This window comes from Engystomops pustulosus, chromosome 5 (assembly GCF_040894005.1).
Source record: "Engystomops pustulosus chromosome 5, aEngPut4.maternal, whole genome shotgun sequence".
Lineage (NCBI taxonomy): Eukaryota > Metazoa > Chordata > Amphibia > Anura > Leptodactylidae > Engystomops > Engystomops pustulosus.
In genome coordinates this window covers 197,512,323-197,525,964 of record NC_092415.1, presented here as the reverse complement: position 1 = coordinate 197,525,964, position 13,642 = coordinate 197,512,323, and the positions used below count along the sequence as shown (strand labels likewise).

The window sequence follows — 13,642 nt, the reverse complement described above, 5'->3', positions numbered from 1 at the left end:
ACATAAGAGAAGATTAACAAAACTAAGCATTTTATAATTAACAAAAATGTCCAATCCCCCAATATAAAATGGGAGAATTTCAGGTGAAATGTGTAACAATGATATAGTTTATATAATATAGGAAAAATGTTAGAGAAAAACCTACAAACCCTTAAAGGGAACCTACCACCACAAATCTACCTATAAAGGTAGATCGGGTGGTAGGTGAATCAATGGGACGTGAGGATAGCTCTTTTAAGGGCTAATCCTCACGTCCCCGCACTTTTTTTGGAACTTTTATCAAAGTTTTATGCTAATTTTATTATGCGGCTACTGGGGCGTGGAGTAGCCGCATCTGAGGTTACACGAGGCGACTACTCCACGCCCCTGTAGCCTATTTTCTCCTCCTACTCACCATCTTCGGCACGCAGCTGCTCGTAGCTGCGCGCCCTCGTCCGACGAACCTGCAGTCTGCACATGCGCAGAACAGCAGGCCCGCGCCTGTGCAGCCCCGGCTTTGGAGCAGTGACCGCGCAGGCGTGGGCCTGCTGTTCTGCGCATGCACAGACTGCAGGATCGTCGGACGAGGGCGCGCAGCTACGAGCAGCTGCGTGCCGAAGATGGTGAGTAGGAGGAGAAAATAGGCTACAGGGGCGTGGAGTAGTCGCCTCGTGCAACCTCAGATGCGGCTACTCCACGCCCCAGTAGCCGCATAATAAAATTAGCATAAAACTTTGATAAAAGTTCCAAAAAAAGTGCGGGGACGTGAGGATTAGCCCTTAAAAGGGCTATCCTCACGTCCCATTGATCCACCTACCACCCGATCTACCTTTATAGGCAGATTTGTGGTGGTAGGTTCCCTTTAAAGGTAAAACAGAGCCCTGATATTTTATAACCCAGGCCTTTTACAATCTATATGGGATTGATTTGGATCTTATTGCAGACAAGTGCGGATACAAAATGGATTATTGCCAATAGCAACCACATGGATTCTGTTTAAAGGAAATCTACCATTAAAATCCATCCTGATAATCCAGGGACATTACTCATAGATCCAGGCACCGGGACTGTAATATTCTTATATTTGTTATCCATGGCCTTCTTCCTTCTAATACCAACTTTTAAAATTATGCTAATGAGCTTACCGTTGTGTCTTCACAAGCTTTTACACAGTCTCACCCTACCACCTGCTCCTTCTGCATTTCCCCGCTCCCTTTTCCTGGTGTAATCTCATGGCGGCAGCAGAACACAGTGGAAGGGAAAAAGTGTAGAGGAAGAAGGGATAAGATTGAGACAGCATAACAGTTTGTGAAGCTACAGCACAGAGGGGCTCTGGTCACATCCCCCAGAGCCCTTTGGGCTAATTAGCATTTTTTTTTAAAGTTGATTTTAGAAGGAAGGAGGTCACAGATAACAAATATAAGAAGATACCAGAGTCATGGTGCCCGGATTGATGGTCTGGTGAGCTATTTGGTTGCTGCAGGTATCACCTCTTCAGTTTTTGCTAAATTTTTCATTATGGAGTTGACTCTATATGGATAAAAGGGTTGTATAACTTATAAAAAGTATATAGACTAGAGTTCCCTGTTTAGGTCCCCCAGCTGGTGCCCATCACCCTTGGACTTGTAATGCTCAAAATTGCCTGTGGGGGTGCTGCAGTCCCCAGTGCCAGCTTATGGATATTTAAAATTTTTTTACCAAAGTTTTAAAAATTAGGTATCACCCAGATTACACCATACAGATTACACTTACACCCGCCTACATAAAAGTAGTAATAATTCTCCACCTTAAATCAATATGGTCATAACCAGAATTTTGTGGGGAAAACTGCTCTAAATTTGGTTACAACAATCTTTAGTCCCACACAACACACTAACTAGATTACTCAATACATCTTCATACTAAAAAAAAAGTAACAAAAATACTCCCCGGCCCCAACAAAATCTCCTGATTATTATTCAAGACAATTGCCAAAAATTTGGAACAATTTCCGAAAAAAAGTTACACAAAACAAGCACCTCCCACTATGCACCTCCAAACACAATCCTCCAACAAGGTTGTATTAAATCGAGAAAAACATTTTTTTGAAAAAACTTGATTTTTGTTTTCTTCATTCTTGTTTTCATACTGAGAAAGCAGAAAACTTGGAAGAATGTATATGGATTGTGAAATAATCCCGGTCTATGGGGTCCATGGTATCAGCTACTGGAGGTGTAAAAGTCACAGAAAAATGTGTGGTTTAACATGCAGTTAAAGAAGTTCTGCAGCAGCTACAGAGTGATTAATAAGGCATTAATAATGTCAGTAATAAATATAGATAATACATGTACAGACAGTCCCCTACTTAAGGACACCCGACTTACAGACGACCCCTAGTTACAGACGGACCCCTCTGCCCACTGTGACCTCTCTGGATGTTACTATAGTCCCAGACTGCAATGATCAGCTGTAAGGTGTCTGTAATGAAGCTTTATTGATCATCCTTGGTCCCATTACAGCCAAAAATTTTGAACTGGGGCCAAAAAAATTTTTGTCTGGATCTACATTTATAAAATCTACAGTTTCAACTTACATACAAATTCAACTTAAGAACAAACCTATCTTGTATGTAACCCGGAGACTGCCTGTATTTAAAATAAATAAATAATAATTAAAAATTATAATTAAAAAAACTTTAGAAAATGTAATCACTTAATATTTTGGATATTTTTTTTTTGCACGTGCTTATTGATAATGTAGTTTGCATATGGTGTAACGCGTAGACCGGACGGCTGCACGGAGTCTATGGAGGACAAGCTGTCAAGTGCAGGGAGTTTTTTTTTTTTTTTTTAAGCCTTGGGCCATAGGATGGGAAACCCAGTAGAATGTGACAGCTACACGTCCAAAGTGATCACTAGCAGAGATTATTACACTGACTGCTATGATGGACAGTTAACCTTCCAGTCAAGGCTGGAGCCTCCTGAAAAATCCCATTAGCCTGAGGGGCCACCAATCCCCTCGTGGACATTGTGCTGGAGAGATTCTGACACAAAGTCCAGACAGGTCTGGTGACTAAAAAGACTCTACGTACACAAAAAGTGCTAGACGTCTGCATCACACAGGTCAGAGTCCTGGCTCTCAGAATTATTCTCCACTGATCAATCAGGACCTGAGTCATTATTTTAAGATAAGGTGTGAGTCAATTTTTTGAAATTTTTTTTTAAGACCAAATGATTAAAAGAACATGTAGAACTAAAAAAAAATACTAAAGATAAAGACACTATAAGAAATTACTTAAAAAACTGGACAAGATTTTACTTTATACCTAAATGGTTAATCTCAGACTATTCTGTTTTATTAGGTGTTTATATTACACTTTATATTTACTTGTTGTTTTAAATATATAAATATTTATCTATTTTTGCTTTAACTTAATTATTTAAATCTCTCTCTCTATATATATATGTATATGTATATATTTATTTATTTATTACTATCTTAATAATAAGGGGGGGGGTGATTCTTCCTCGTATAAAGAAAAGGGTATTTTTGTTGTATTTTTTCTTTTCTTGAGGGGGGGGGTGATTCTTCCTTCTATAAAGAAAAAGATTTTTTGTTGTATTTTTTTCTATTATTGAGGGGGGGGGGGGATTCTTGTGATTCTTCCTATTATAAAATAAAAAATATGTTGTTTTTTCTGTTATGGGGGGTGGGGTGATTCTTCCTTCTATAAAAAAAAAAAATATTTTTTTTTTCGTTTATTGAGGGGACAGGTGGGATTCTTCCTTCTATAAAGAAAAATATTTTTTTTTGTTTTTTTTTCCTTTATCGAGGGGGGGGGGGTGATTCTTCCTTCTATAAAGAAAAATATTTGTTGTTGTTTTTTTTCCTTTTACTGGGGGGGGGTGATTCTTCCTTCTATAATGAAAAAATATATATATACTTTTTTTTTTGGAGGGGGGGGGTGATTCTTCCTTCTATAAATAAAAATATTTTTTGTTTTTTTTTCTTTTACTGATGGGGGGGGGGGTGAATCTTCCTTCTATAAAGGAAAAAAATATATATATACTTTTTTTTTGAGGGGGGTGATTCTTCCTTCTACAAAGGAAAACATTTTTTTTTTTCTTTTATTGAGGGGGCAGGGGGGATTCTTCCTTCTATAAAGAAAAAGGGTATTTTGTTGTTTTTTTTTCTTTTATTGGGAAGGGGGGGGTGATTCTTATGTAACCCTAAGATAAAAAAAAGTAACTACATTATCATTTTAATAACTCAAAACACAATAAACATTCCATTTCCTAAGAAAGTTGTTGTTTATCGTAAATAAGTAAAATATTTATATATAATATACACAGTATATTTTTCCTAAATGCAACAAAGTAGCAAATGTGTCCCAATCCTGACAAATCACTTCTGCTCACGTGAAAAGCTCCAGAGAAAAGAATTGCACTCAGAACCAGGCCTTGATTCTGTATTTATTGCAAAGAAATTAAAAATGATATATGTATATATAAACTATTTCTCTATAAATATAAATGATCTTTTGAAAGCAAAAAAAAAAAAAAAAAAAAAATTACTATACTCAAGAGGGGAAAAAAAACACATTGCATTTTTTTTTTGTTCAGGGCATGAAAAAAAAATATACAAATAGGATGGTAAAAAAAAATTATAATAAAATCAGAAACACTGAATTGAAATTTGGAGACCAAATACAACATGACAACAGCTCTGCGTGATAAAAAAAATTAAAATAAAATAATTAAAAAAAAGAGGACATTTCAGGAAATAAAAAGTCAAAAAGTTGAACAATATCATCCTAAAGCATTTTTTTTGTTTATTGAAGAAAGCAAATATAAAACTGATGTATCAGCCCCCCAGTTCAGGAAAAAAATAAAACAAAATAGAATGAATTAGCTTAAAATTTTTTTAAAAAAATGTAAAAAAAAAAAAAAAAAAAAAAAATTCTATTGACTTTCTGGCTGCATTGAATGGTCTCAGCCGATTTAAAGCGCCCATTACAAGCTTTTAAAACGACAAACAAAGCAAAATTGTATTCATTCCATGGCAAATTTGCTCCACACCCTGTTGCCATTAACACTGTGCTATGCAGGAAGAGGAGAAGTCTAAATACTACATTATTTTAGGCCATTGTTACCCACCTCCACAGACTCTTAATTAACCCCCCCCCCTGCACAATTAATTAGACCCGTAATGGCAATTATCTAGTTAAATCAATCCAAGGGATACTCCAGAGCAGATTTGTAGCAAGGGGTTGACAAGGTTAACAAAGGCGGGTCTAAAAAAAAAAAGAGAGTGCACTCAACAAAAGACTCAACTTCCAGACTGCAGTGAATGAATCAATAAGGAAAAGCCCGAGCTGCTTGGACTGATCCAGAACACAAGTGCTTGTATGGAGATCCACCCCGCAACAAGATCAACCCAAGTCACTTAAGGCCTAAGCAACAAATTAGCCATGGACTAAAAAAAAGACAATTTTGGGTGATAGAATTTTTGAAAAAAATTACACAAAATTGTCATAAAAAAATAAAAGCAATACATTCAATATTCTGATCATCTTCATTTCAAGCTTCGATGACCATAGTCGTGATTGTTACGGTTGTGGTGGTACCTTCTCGTTACCGATCCAAAAACTAAACAAAAAGATATGTGGTGTCTGGAGGAGGCCAAAGGTCCCCCCTAGCAGTGGGGGTAGTGAGCTGAGGCAGAGAGGTATCTTATTAGGCTTAGATAAGAAGCTGCTTACAAGTGCTATCAAAGTCCTTATTCTTAAAGACCCACCCCACAAAAATAAAGCATTTTTTTTCTTATTTTCTCCAAGAAGATGGCTTTGCAAAAAAAGACAAAAAGAACGGTGTCCCGTTAAGGACCCAGCAGCCTTAGACCCCACCGATAGTTAGAACATCCTACATTAAAAAAGGTATGATCTGTCGTCATTTAAATACAAAATATACTTACAAAATGTTACAGGTTTGTTATGTACAAGAAAACATATACAGTGTACAAGTCAAGGGGGAGGGGCCGGGGGTCACACTGTTGTTTCTCCTTGTTTGCTGTTGGTGAGTCTTGTATAAAACTTTCTCCAAGAATTTAGAGTTTTTCCCGACCAGATCCAAAAACCAGAGGTTATTCCCACAATTAAGGTCATGAGATACTTGATCATGAAGACGGTAAAATCCGGCGTCATGGGCGGGTGGTTGGTACTGGGGCATTGGAATGCATAGGTCTTGCAACTTTGGCTCACCCAACTTTTCTCCCACTGTTCCCTAAAAGCCTGTTCATAAAAATAACAAGCGATGACAATGGTGGCCGGGACGGTGTAGAGGACACTGAAGATGCCTATCCTCACCATCAGCTTCTCCAACTTTTCAGTTTTGGTGCCATCGTGTTTCATAATGGTTCTGATCCGAAAGAGAGACACAAAACCGGCCAGAAGGAAAGAGGTGCCAATGAACAAGTAAACAAAAAGTGGGGCCAAGACAAATCCGCGGAGGGCATCCACATTGTTTATTCCAACAAAGCATACCCCGCTGAGAATATCCCCATCCACTTGCCCCACAGCCAAGATGGTGATGGTTTTGATGGCTGGCACTGCCCATGCTGCCAAGTGGAAGTACTGAGAATTGGCTTCTATGGCTTCATGTCCCCATTTCATGCCAGCTGCTAAGAACCAAGTGAGCGACAGGATGACCCACCAGATAGAACTAGCCATGCTGAAGAAGTAAAGCATCATAAAGAGGAAGGTGCAGCCCTCCTTCTTGGTGCCCTGGACCACCGTCTTGTAGCCATCCTCGGAGAACCTCTCGTTGCACACTACTTTGTCTTCTAGCAGGAAGCCAGCGATGTAGGCGATTGCCACCATGGTGTAGCACCCCGAGAGGAAGATGATGGGTCTCTCTGGGTAGCTAAAGCGTTTCATGTCCACCAGGTAGGTCAGGACGGTGAAGAGGGTGGACGCACAACACAAAACGGACCAGATCCCTATCCATATGCGGGAGAAGCGTAATTCCTCTGGGGCAAAATACATCACTTTGCCAGCCTCGCAAGGGGCGCCACAGTCCTTCTCGCCCAAAAAGTGGTAGTTAACATAAGCTGGTACCTTCAGTGTCCTGGGGCAGGTGAACTTGTCCCTGTGGGGTGATCTGACATTGGGGTTGCTGGTCCATAGCACCGGTACCGCCGGGGTAGGGGTGCCTTTGTCAGAAGTGTTCTGCCCCACACACAGCTCCCCTGCGCCATTCACTGGGAACTTCTCACAACGCAGACTCTCGGGCCACTGGAAGCCAAACTTATTCATCAGAGCCTCACAGCCCTGGCGTGCCCTCTCACATAGGGACCTGCAGGGTGGCAGTGCCTGCTCCAGCACCGTGCACACTGGGGCATACATGGAGCACAGGAAGAACTTCAGCTCTGGGGAGCACTGGACCTTCACCAGGGGGTAGAACTGGTGCACCTCCAGCCCTGCGTCCTCCTGGTTGGTGTGCCCCAGCAGATTGGGCATGATAGTCTGGTTGTAGGCGATATCCGTGCAGAGGGGGATGGAGATAGGCTGGCAGTACCCATGGTCCGGGATAGAGATGCCCTTCTCTCCATTATACTGAGCCTCCACCGCCAGGCTGGCACACAGCAGCGCCAGCAGCCTGCAAACTTTAGTGGAGCCCCGCTGTGCCATGCTGCTGCCAGGATCCCTTGCCATGAGGGCGCAGTGTGTGCAGCATGAAGCTCCCGGTCCGTCTCTCCTCAGCGGCTGCAGTCGGGAGCGGAGCGCAACTCACTCTGATACATTTGTATCAATCCTTCAACTCATCTGGGCCGTTTCCAGGCTCCCCGCTGCCTGTTTCTCCAGCGAGAGGGAGGAGCCTTGAAACCGATGCGAACTTGTCTGCTAAGTAAGGGATCCTCACACAACTGTGTCCTGGAAAGTTTTTGGGAGCTGCCCCCTTCTCCTGGGGAAGGCTGCACCAAGGCACAGCTACACAAATAGGAGGGTTCTCTTAAAGCCAAGCAGCCTGAGCAAGGACAGAGGCTCAGAATAGATGGCCCTTTAAATATAGGGTTATGTCTGGGGCTCTGAGTGATGGCTCAATGTGTATTGTCTCCTGTCAGGTTGTGCACATACAACAAATTCACTAACAATGAACTTTGTATGTCATCGCAGGGAGCGCAACGCAAATTAGTATATTGCTATGGATGTGCAGTAATGCACCGTATATCTTATTGGGGGCGCGATTTTCTGCATTAATAAGGATCTCAGCCCAGAAGCGACACATGCAGGAACTCGGGCGCACGATCTTCATGAATCAATTAAAAAATCATGGAATACCCCTTCAAACGCACTGCACCAATGAGAAATCGGGGACTCTCCAGCAGGACACGTTACCCCTCCATCTAGTGGTGAAATCACAAGCATTAGCAGAAGGGGGATGCAAAACCAGGTCGCCCCAGGGCGTTACGTAGTATTAGGGAATCCCACACATAATTTTGCTTGGGAACCCCAAAATGTCAAGTTCGCCCCTGAATATATTTAAAACCAATCTAAACCTCAGCATGACTTTGGAGCACTTCACGATACATGGACATGGGCTTTCACAGTGTAACAGCCTGTGCAGCTACACCACCGAGGGGCTCTGGTAACACCCCCCAGAACCCTTAAGGCTCTTTAGCATAATGTTAAAAGTTGATTTTAGAAGGAAGGAGACCATGGATAAAAAATATAAGATGACTACCACAGTCACGGTGCCTGGATCTATAGGTAAGTGTCCCAGGTTTATCATGATGGATGATTTCCTTTTAAAGGGGTTGTGCTTTTATACGATAGGAAATAAGTACCTAATCTATTGGGGTCCCTCAGGTGCCTGGGCGAACTTCAGGGGACTTTTGGTCCTCATTCTCATGATCGCTGTGGGTCCTAGTGAATGGGTTGGCAGGACCCATACAAGTTAATGGAAATCTACCACCAGGATGAAGGATTGTAAATCAAGCACACTGACATACTGGTGTGTGCCCACTCTGGCAGAATCTGCTCTTCTTTAAGCTTCCTATGCCCTTGTTTTTAAGGTAAAAGGCTTTAAACATTATGCAAATGAGCCTGAGGGGCTCCAGGCTCTATTAACACCTATGGAGCTTTGAGCCCCTCAGGTTCATTTGCATAATTTTAAAAGCATTTATTGGTAAAACCCAGGGTATAAGAAGATAAAAGAAGAGCAGTTCCTGCCAAAGGGGGCACACACTAGCATGTACGCCCCCCCAGCAATCAGTCCCTGCACATATGGGACCAGTGTCCACACTGACATATTGGGTCGTATCTGATACCGCGGGGATGTGAGACACCAGTTTGGGTCATTTCCCTTCGTTTTGCTCAGTTAATTTCCCTCCATTACTTCTCCTACTCTGGGAACGCTGCTGAGATTTCTTTCTTTCTGTCGGAGAATTTCCAGAATTAATCAAAAATGAAAGCAGCGAGTTAATAGAACCTTATAGGGAGCGATGACTGCGGCTCCTCGGCCAGAGATACCAGCGCTAATTTATCAGTCTGCTCTGTGTGGACATGAAAAGTCCTCGGCCGTCACAAATGCAGATTTCTGGAACTTTTATGTCTCGGGGCTCCCTGCTGTGACTGCAATGTCTGTCTGTGTGTGACTTGTGTGTTCTCTGTGCTGCCGGGTGGTGATAATTGTACAGGAGGCGCTTACATCACACATAGGGGGCTCTTATACAGCCTGCAAGTCACCAAAATCCTCTATATAAACTGTGTAGCCTTAGTTTTAGTCAGCTCCCCCTAGTGGTGGCTGCAGGTAACCATAATTTGTGTATACAGCTTCCCCTAGTGGTGGCTGCAGGTAACCATAATTTGTGTATACAGCTCCCCCTAGTGGTGGCTGCAGGTAACCATAATTTGTGTATACAGCTTCCCCTAGTGGTGGCTGCAGGTAACCATAATTTGTGTATACAGCTCCCCCTAGTGGTGGCTGCAGGTAACCATAATTTGTGTATACAGCTCCCCTTAGTGGTGGCTGCAGATAACCAGAATATTTTATACAGCTCCCCCTAGTGGTGGCTGCAGGTAACCAGAATATTTTATACAGCTCTTCTAGGGATGGCTGCAGGTAACCAGGATTGGTGTATACAGCTCCCCCTAGTGGTGGCTGCAGGTAACCATAATTTGTGTATACAGTTTCCCCTAGTGGTGGCTGCAGATAATCAGAATATTTTATACAGCTCCCCCAAGTGGTGGCTGCAGGTAACCAGTATTGTTGTATACAGCTTCCCCTAGTGGTGGCTGCAGGTAACCAGGGTTGTTGTATACAGCTCCCCCTAGTGGTTGCTGCACATAACCAGAATATTTTATACAGCTCCCCTTAGTGGTGGCTGCAGGTAACTAGGATTTTTTATACAACTTCCCCTAGTGGCCTCTGCAGGAAACCAGATTTTTTTTTATACAGCTCTCCCTTTTGGTTGCTGCATGTGACCAAACTTTTTATTTCATACAGCTCCCCCTAGTGATCACTGCAGGTAACCAGATTTTTTTTATACAGCTCCCCCTAGTGGCATCTTCAGGTAACCAGAATTATTATTTCATACAGCTCCCCCTAGTGATCACTGCAGGTAACCAGATTTTTTTTATACAGCTCCCCCTAGTGGCATCTTCAGGTAACCAGAATTATTATTTTATACAGATCCCCCTAGTGGTCGCTGTAGGTAATAAGACTTTAACTTTATTGCACCCTGGTTATATATAAGTCCTCAAAAGTGAAGTGTCCTGTATCCTATAACATTTCTTTATTTTTTTCTTAGAAAATAGGTGGCCTGAATGCAGAGAAATTTTTATCTTAACTTACATGCAAATTAACATTTCTGTGCAAGTGCTTCCCCATTAACCTTGATTGAACTCAATGTCCTGGGTGTCCACAGTAGCAGCACCCATATGACTTTATAGGACTTATCAGGGTGCCATCACATGTGCCATGATGGGGGCCAGTCAGGTGCTTTTCTACACATCAAACCAATGACAGAGGGATCTTAAAGGGGTTGTCCAGAAATGTACTATTGATTACATACCATTAGGATAGTTCTCACAATGACTTGGGGGTAGGTAATTATACGTACTTTATTATTTTACCACCAATCACTGAGTTTCCAGTTACTCCAGAAACCCCCTTTAAGTCTGATGCTACATCCAATATGTCTCTTATATATATCGAGAAAACCACACGAGACCAGAGAGCTTTTTAGCTCCACCATATAACACATATACCGGTCATCTTCCTTGAGAAGACCACGCGCCTAGAATAATTTGGGGGTCATTTATCTTTTCCTTCCGTTGTTTTTTTGCGCCTATTTGCTGCGTAATGGCTCTTTTGCGCCTATTTTGCTTTTTTTTTTGGAATGTTACGCCTCAATTGGCAATGTATTTTTGCGCCCTATTTGTCATTACTATGTACAAAATAAAAAAATTACTATGTACAAAATAATCCCCCCCCGGGGGGGATCAATAAAGTTGTATTGAAGGCAATGGTGTGATTTGCGCAACAAATTGCGGCATATTTAAAATTTGCGCCTAATAAGGCGCATAAAAAAACAGCATTTGACAAAGAGCCAAAACGAAAAAAGACAAATGAGGTGCAAAAAATAGACTCACAACAGGCGCAAAAAGTGCGCAGAGAAGGGGGGGTTAAGATAAATGACCCCCAGATTCTACTCTAATATCAGATACTCGTATACATTATTCACATTGTTCAGGTTTTTATCAGATTTTTTAATGCAATATTTGAAGCCAAAACCAAATACATATTCATCGTTTTTATAATCAATATCTGACTTGCAAAAATACATAAAAAACTTTATTAAAAAACTGCAGGTGTGAATACGTCCTACAGCTAAGCGTAGCAAATTCGCCAATCGCACCACAACTTGTCCATACTAAGGCAGAAAACTCTGTCATTTTAACAAACGCCGACTTTATTTTTCATTTTTTTTTTGTTACAATTTTTCTCATTAACCCTCATTCTGCCTCTTAAACACAGCACCGCCCAGTCTTTCGGACGCACCGCGCTTGCGCCACTGTTGCGACGTGCCGCGGGTCCTCACATAATTCAGGTTTACTTTAAAAATTGCACACACAAAAAAAAAAAAGGCAAAGCAAAAAAAGTTCAATCAAAACTTTTCCCATTAACCCATTCACTGCCAGGCCCTCTTACTATTACAGTCATTTTAACACTAAAAGCTGTGAAACCGAGGACATTTTCTTTTTTTTTTTTTTAAGTACAATGTACAGATCTCGGATACATCCGGATAATTCCAGTCACATGTTTCCGTCTCCTCCTCGTGGACCGGGCCACTTTGTGTCTTTCGTGCGTGACAGTAAAATGCAGACGCTCCCTTACAAGTTTAATCCTGGCTCTTGTCTTCTGGGCTGTGATTGGCTGAGGGAGAGGCTGGGGGGAGGACCAGAGATCTGGGGGCTGACTGAAGAGACTTTTTTATTTTTTTCCTTTTTGGAAAAAACAGGGAAGACAAGATTTTTTTTAACCCTTTCAAGGAAAACCCTGGAACCGGAAATATTAGTATCATCCCCGAGTAATAAGAGCGTAACGTGTTCTAGGAGGCGGAAGTGTAAGAGAATATCCTGAGATGTGATATTTGACGCCTATAGAAGAAATCCAGGTCTCTGGTTCCATCATTTACATAATGGAAAGTTCCACAACTACCGAAAAATCTTTGCTTCTTTTTTCGGGTTCTTCTTCCTCGTCGTGAAAATCTCGGATTGTGGTAAAAAAAAAGGAACTTATGTATCTACAAATAGAGAAAGAAAACTAGTATGGACTAAATACTTCCCACAGCTGAGGGTTTCCTACAGTTTACAGCATTTATTGTGATCTGTACAGAGTCCCAGATGAGACATTTTACCTGAACTGATACATTGTAGCAAACTCATAGAGTAACCGAGAGACGGATAATCACAAAGATCTCGATTTTTGTTGCATTAACATCTTAAAATTGCAAAATAAACTGATTTTTGCACATTTTAAGTCTCCGACTAAGAGGACGCTGTGATGTTTAGATCTAAAATATACCCCCTTATACAGAAATACGGAAATGGTAATTTTCATAATGGTTCTGTAAGTGAAATTTTTATCAATATTCAATTGTTTTTTTTTTCATTTATTGATACATTTATTGAATGTTGTGTATACAGGAGGTCCCCTGCTTAAGAACACCTGACTTACAGATGACCCCTAGTTACAAACGGACCTCTGGATGTTGGTAATTTACTGTACTTTAGCCTTACAATACAATAAACTGCTGTAACAGTTATCACAGGTGTCTGCAATTAAGATTTATTGTTAACCCAAAAGTTTTAAAATCCAATTGTGACAGAGACCAAAAAAATTTTGGTTGGGGTTACAATTATAAAATACACTCACCGGCCACTTTATTAGGTACACCTGTCCAACTGCTCGTTAACACTTAATTTCTAATCAGCCAATCACATGGCGGCAACTCAGTGCATTTAGGCATGTAGACATGGTCAAGACAATCTCCTGCAGTTCACACCGAGCATCAGTATGGGGAAGAAAGGGGATTTGATGCCTTTGAACGTGGCATGGTTGTTGGTGCCAGAAGGGCTGGTCTGAGTATTTCAGAAACTGCTGATCTACTGGGATTTTCA

General features: G+C 41.4%; 1 protein-coding gene across 1 annotated transcript; it reads right to left on the bottom strand.

Annotated features, from left to right (window-relative positions):
- Positions 1-4,538: 4,538 nt before the first annotated feature.
- On the bottom strand, positions 4,539-7,828 carry FZD1 (frizzled class receptor 1). Its single transcript, XM_072154290.1, has one exon. It carries the CDS (start codon positions 7,667-7,669, stop codon positions 6,002-6,004), a length of 1,668 nt encoding a protein of 555 aa, XP_072010391.1. The 5' UTR covers positions 7,670-7,828; the 3' UTR covers positions 4,539-6,001.
- Between the last annotated feature and the right edge of the window lie 5,814 nt (positions 7,829-13,642).

What these genes read in the sequence shown, in the direction of transcription:
- FZD1 (XM_072154290.1), bottom strand. Translation starts at nt 7,669, where the DNA reads ATGGCAAGGGATCCTGGCAGCAGCATGGCACAGCGGGGCTCCACTAAA.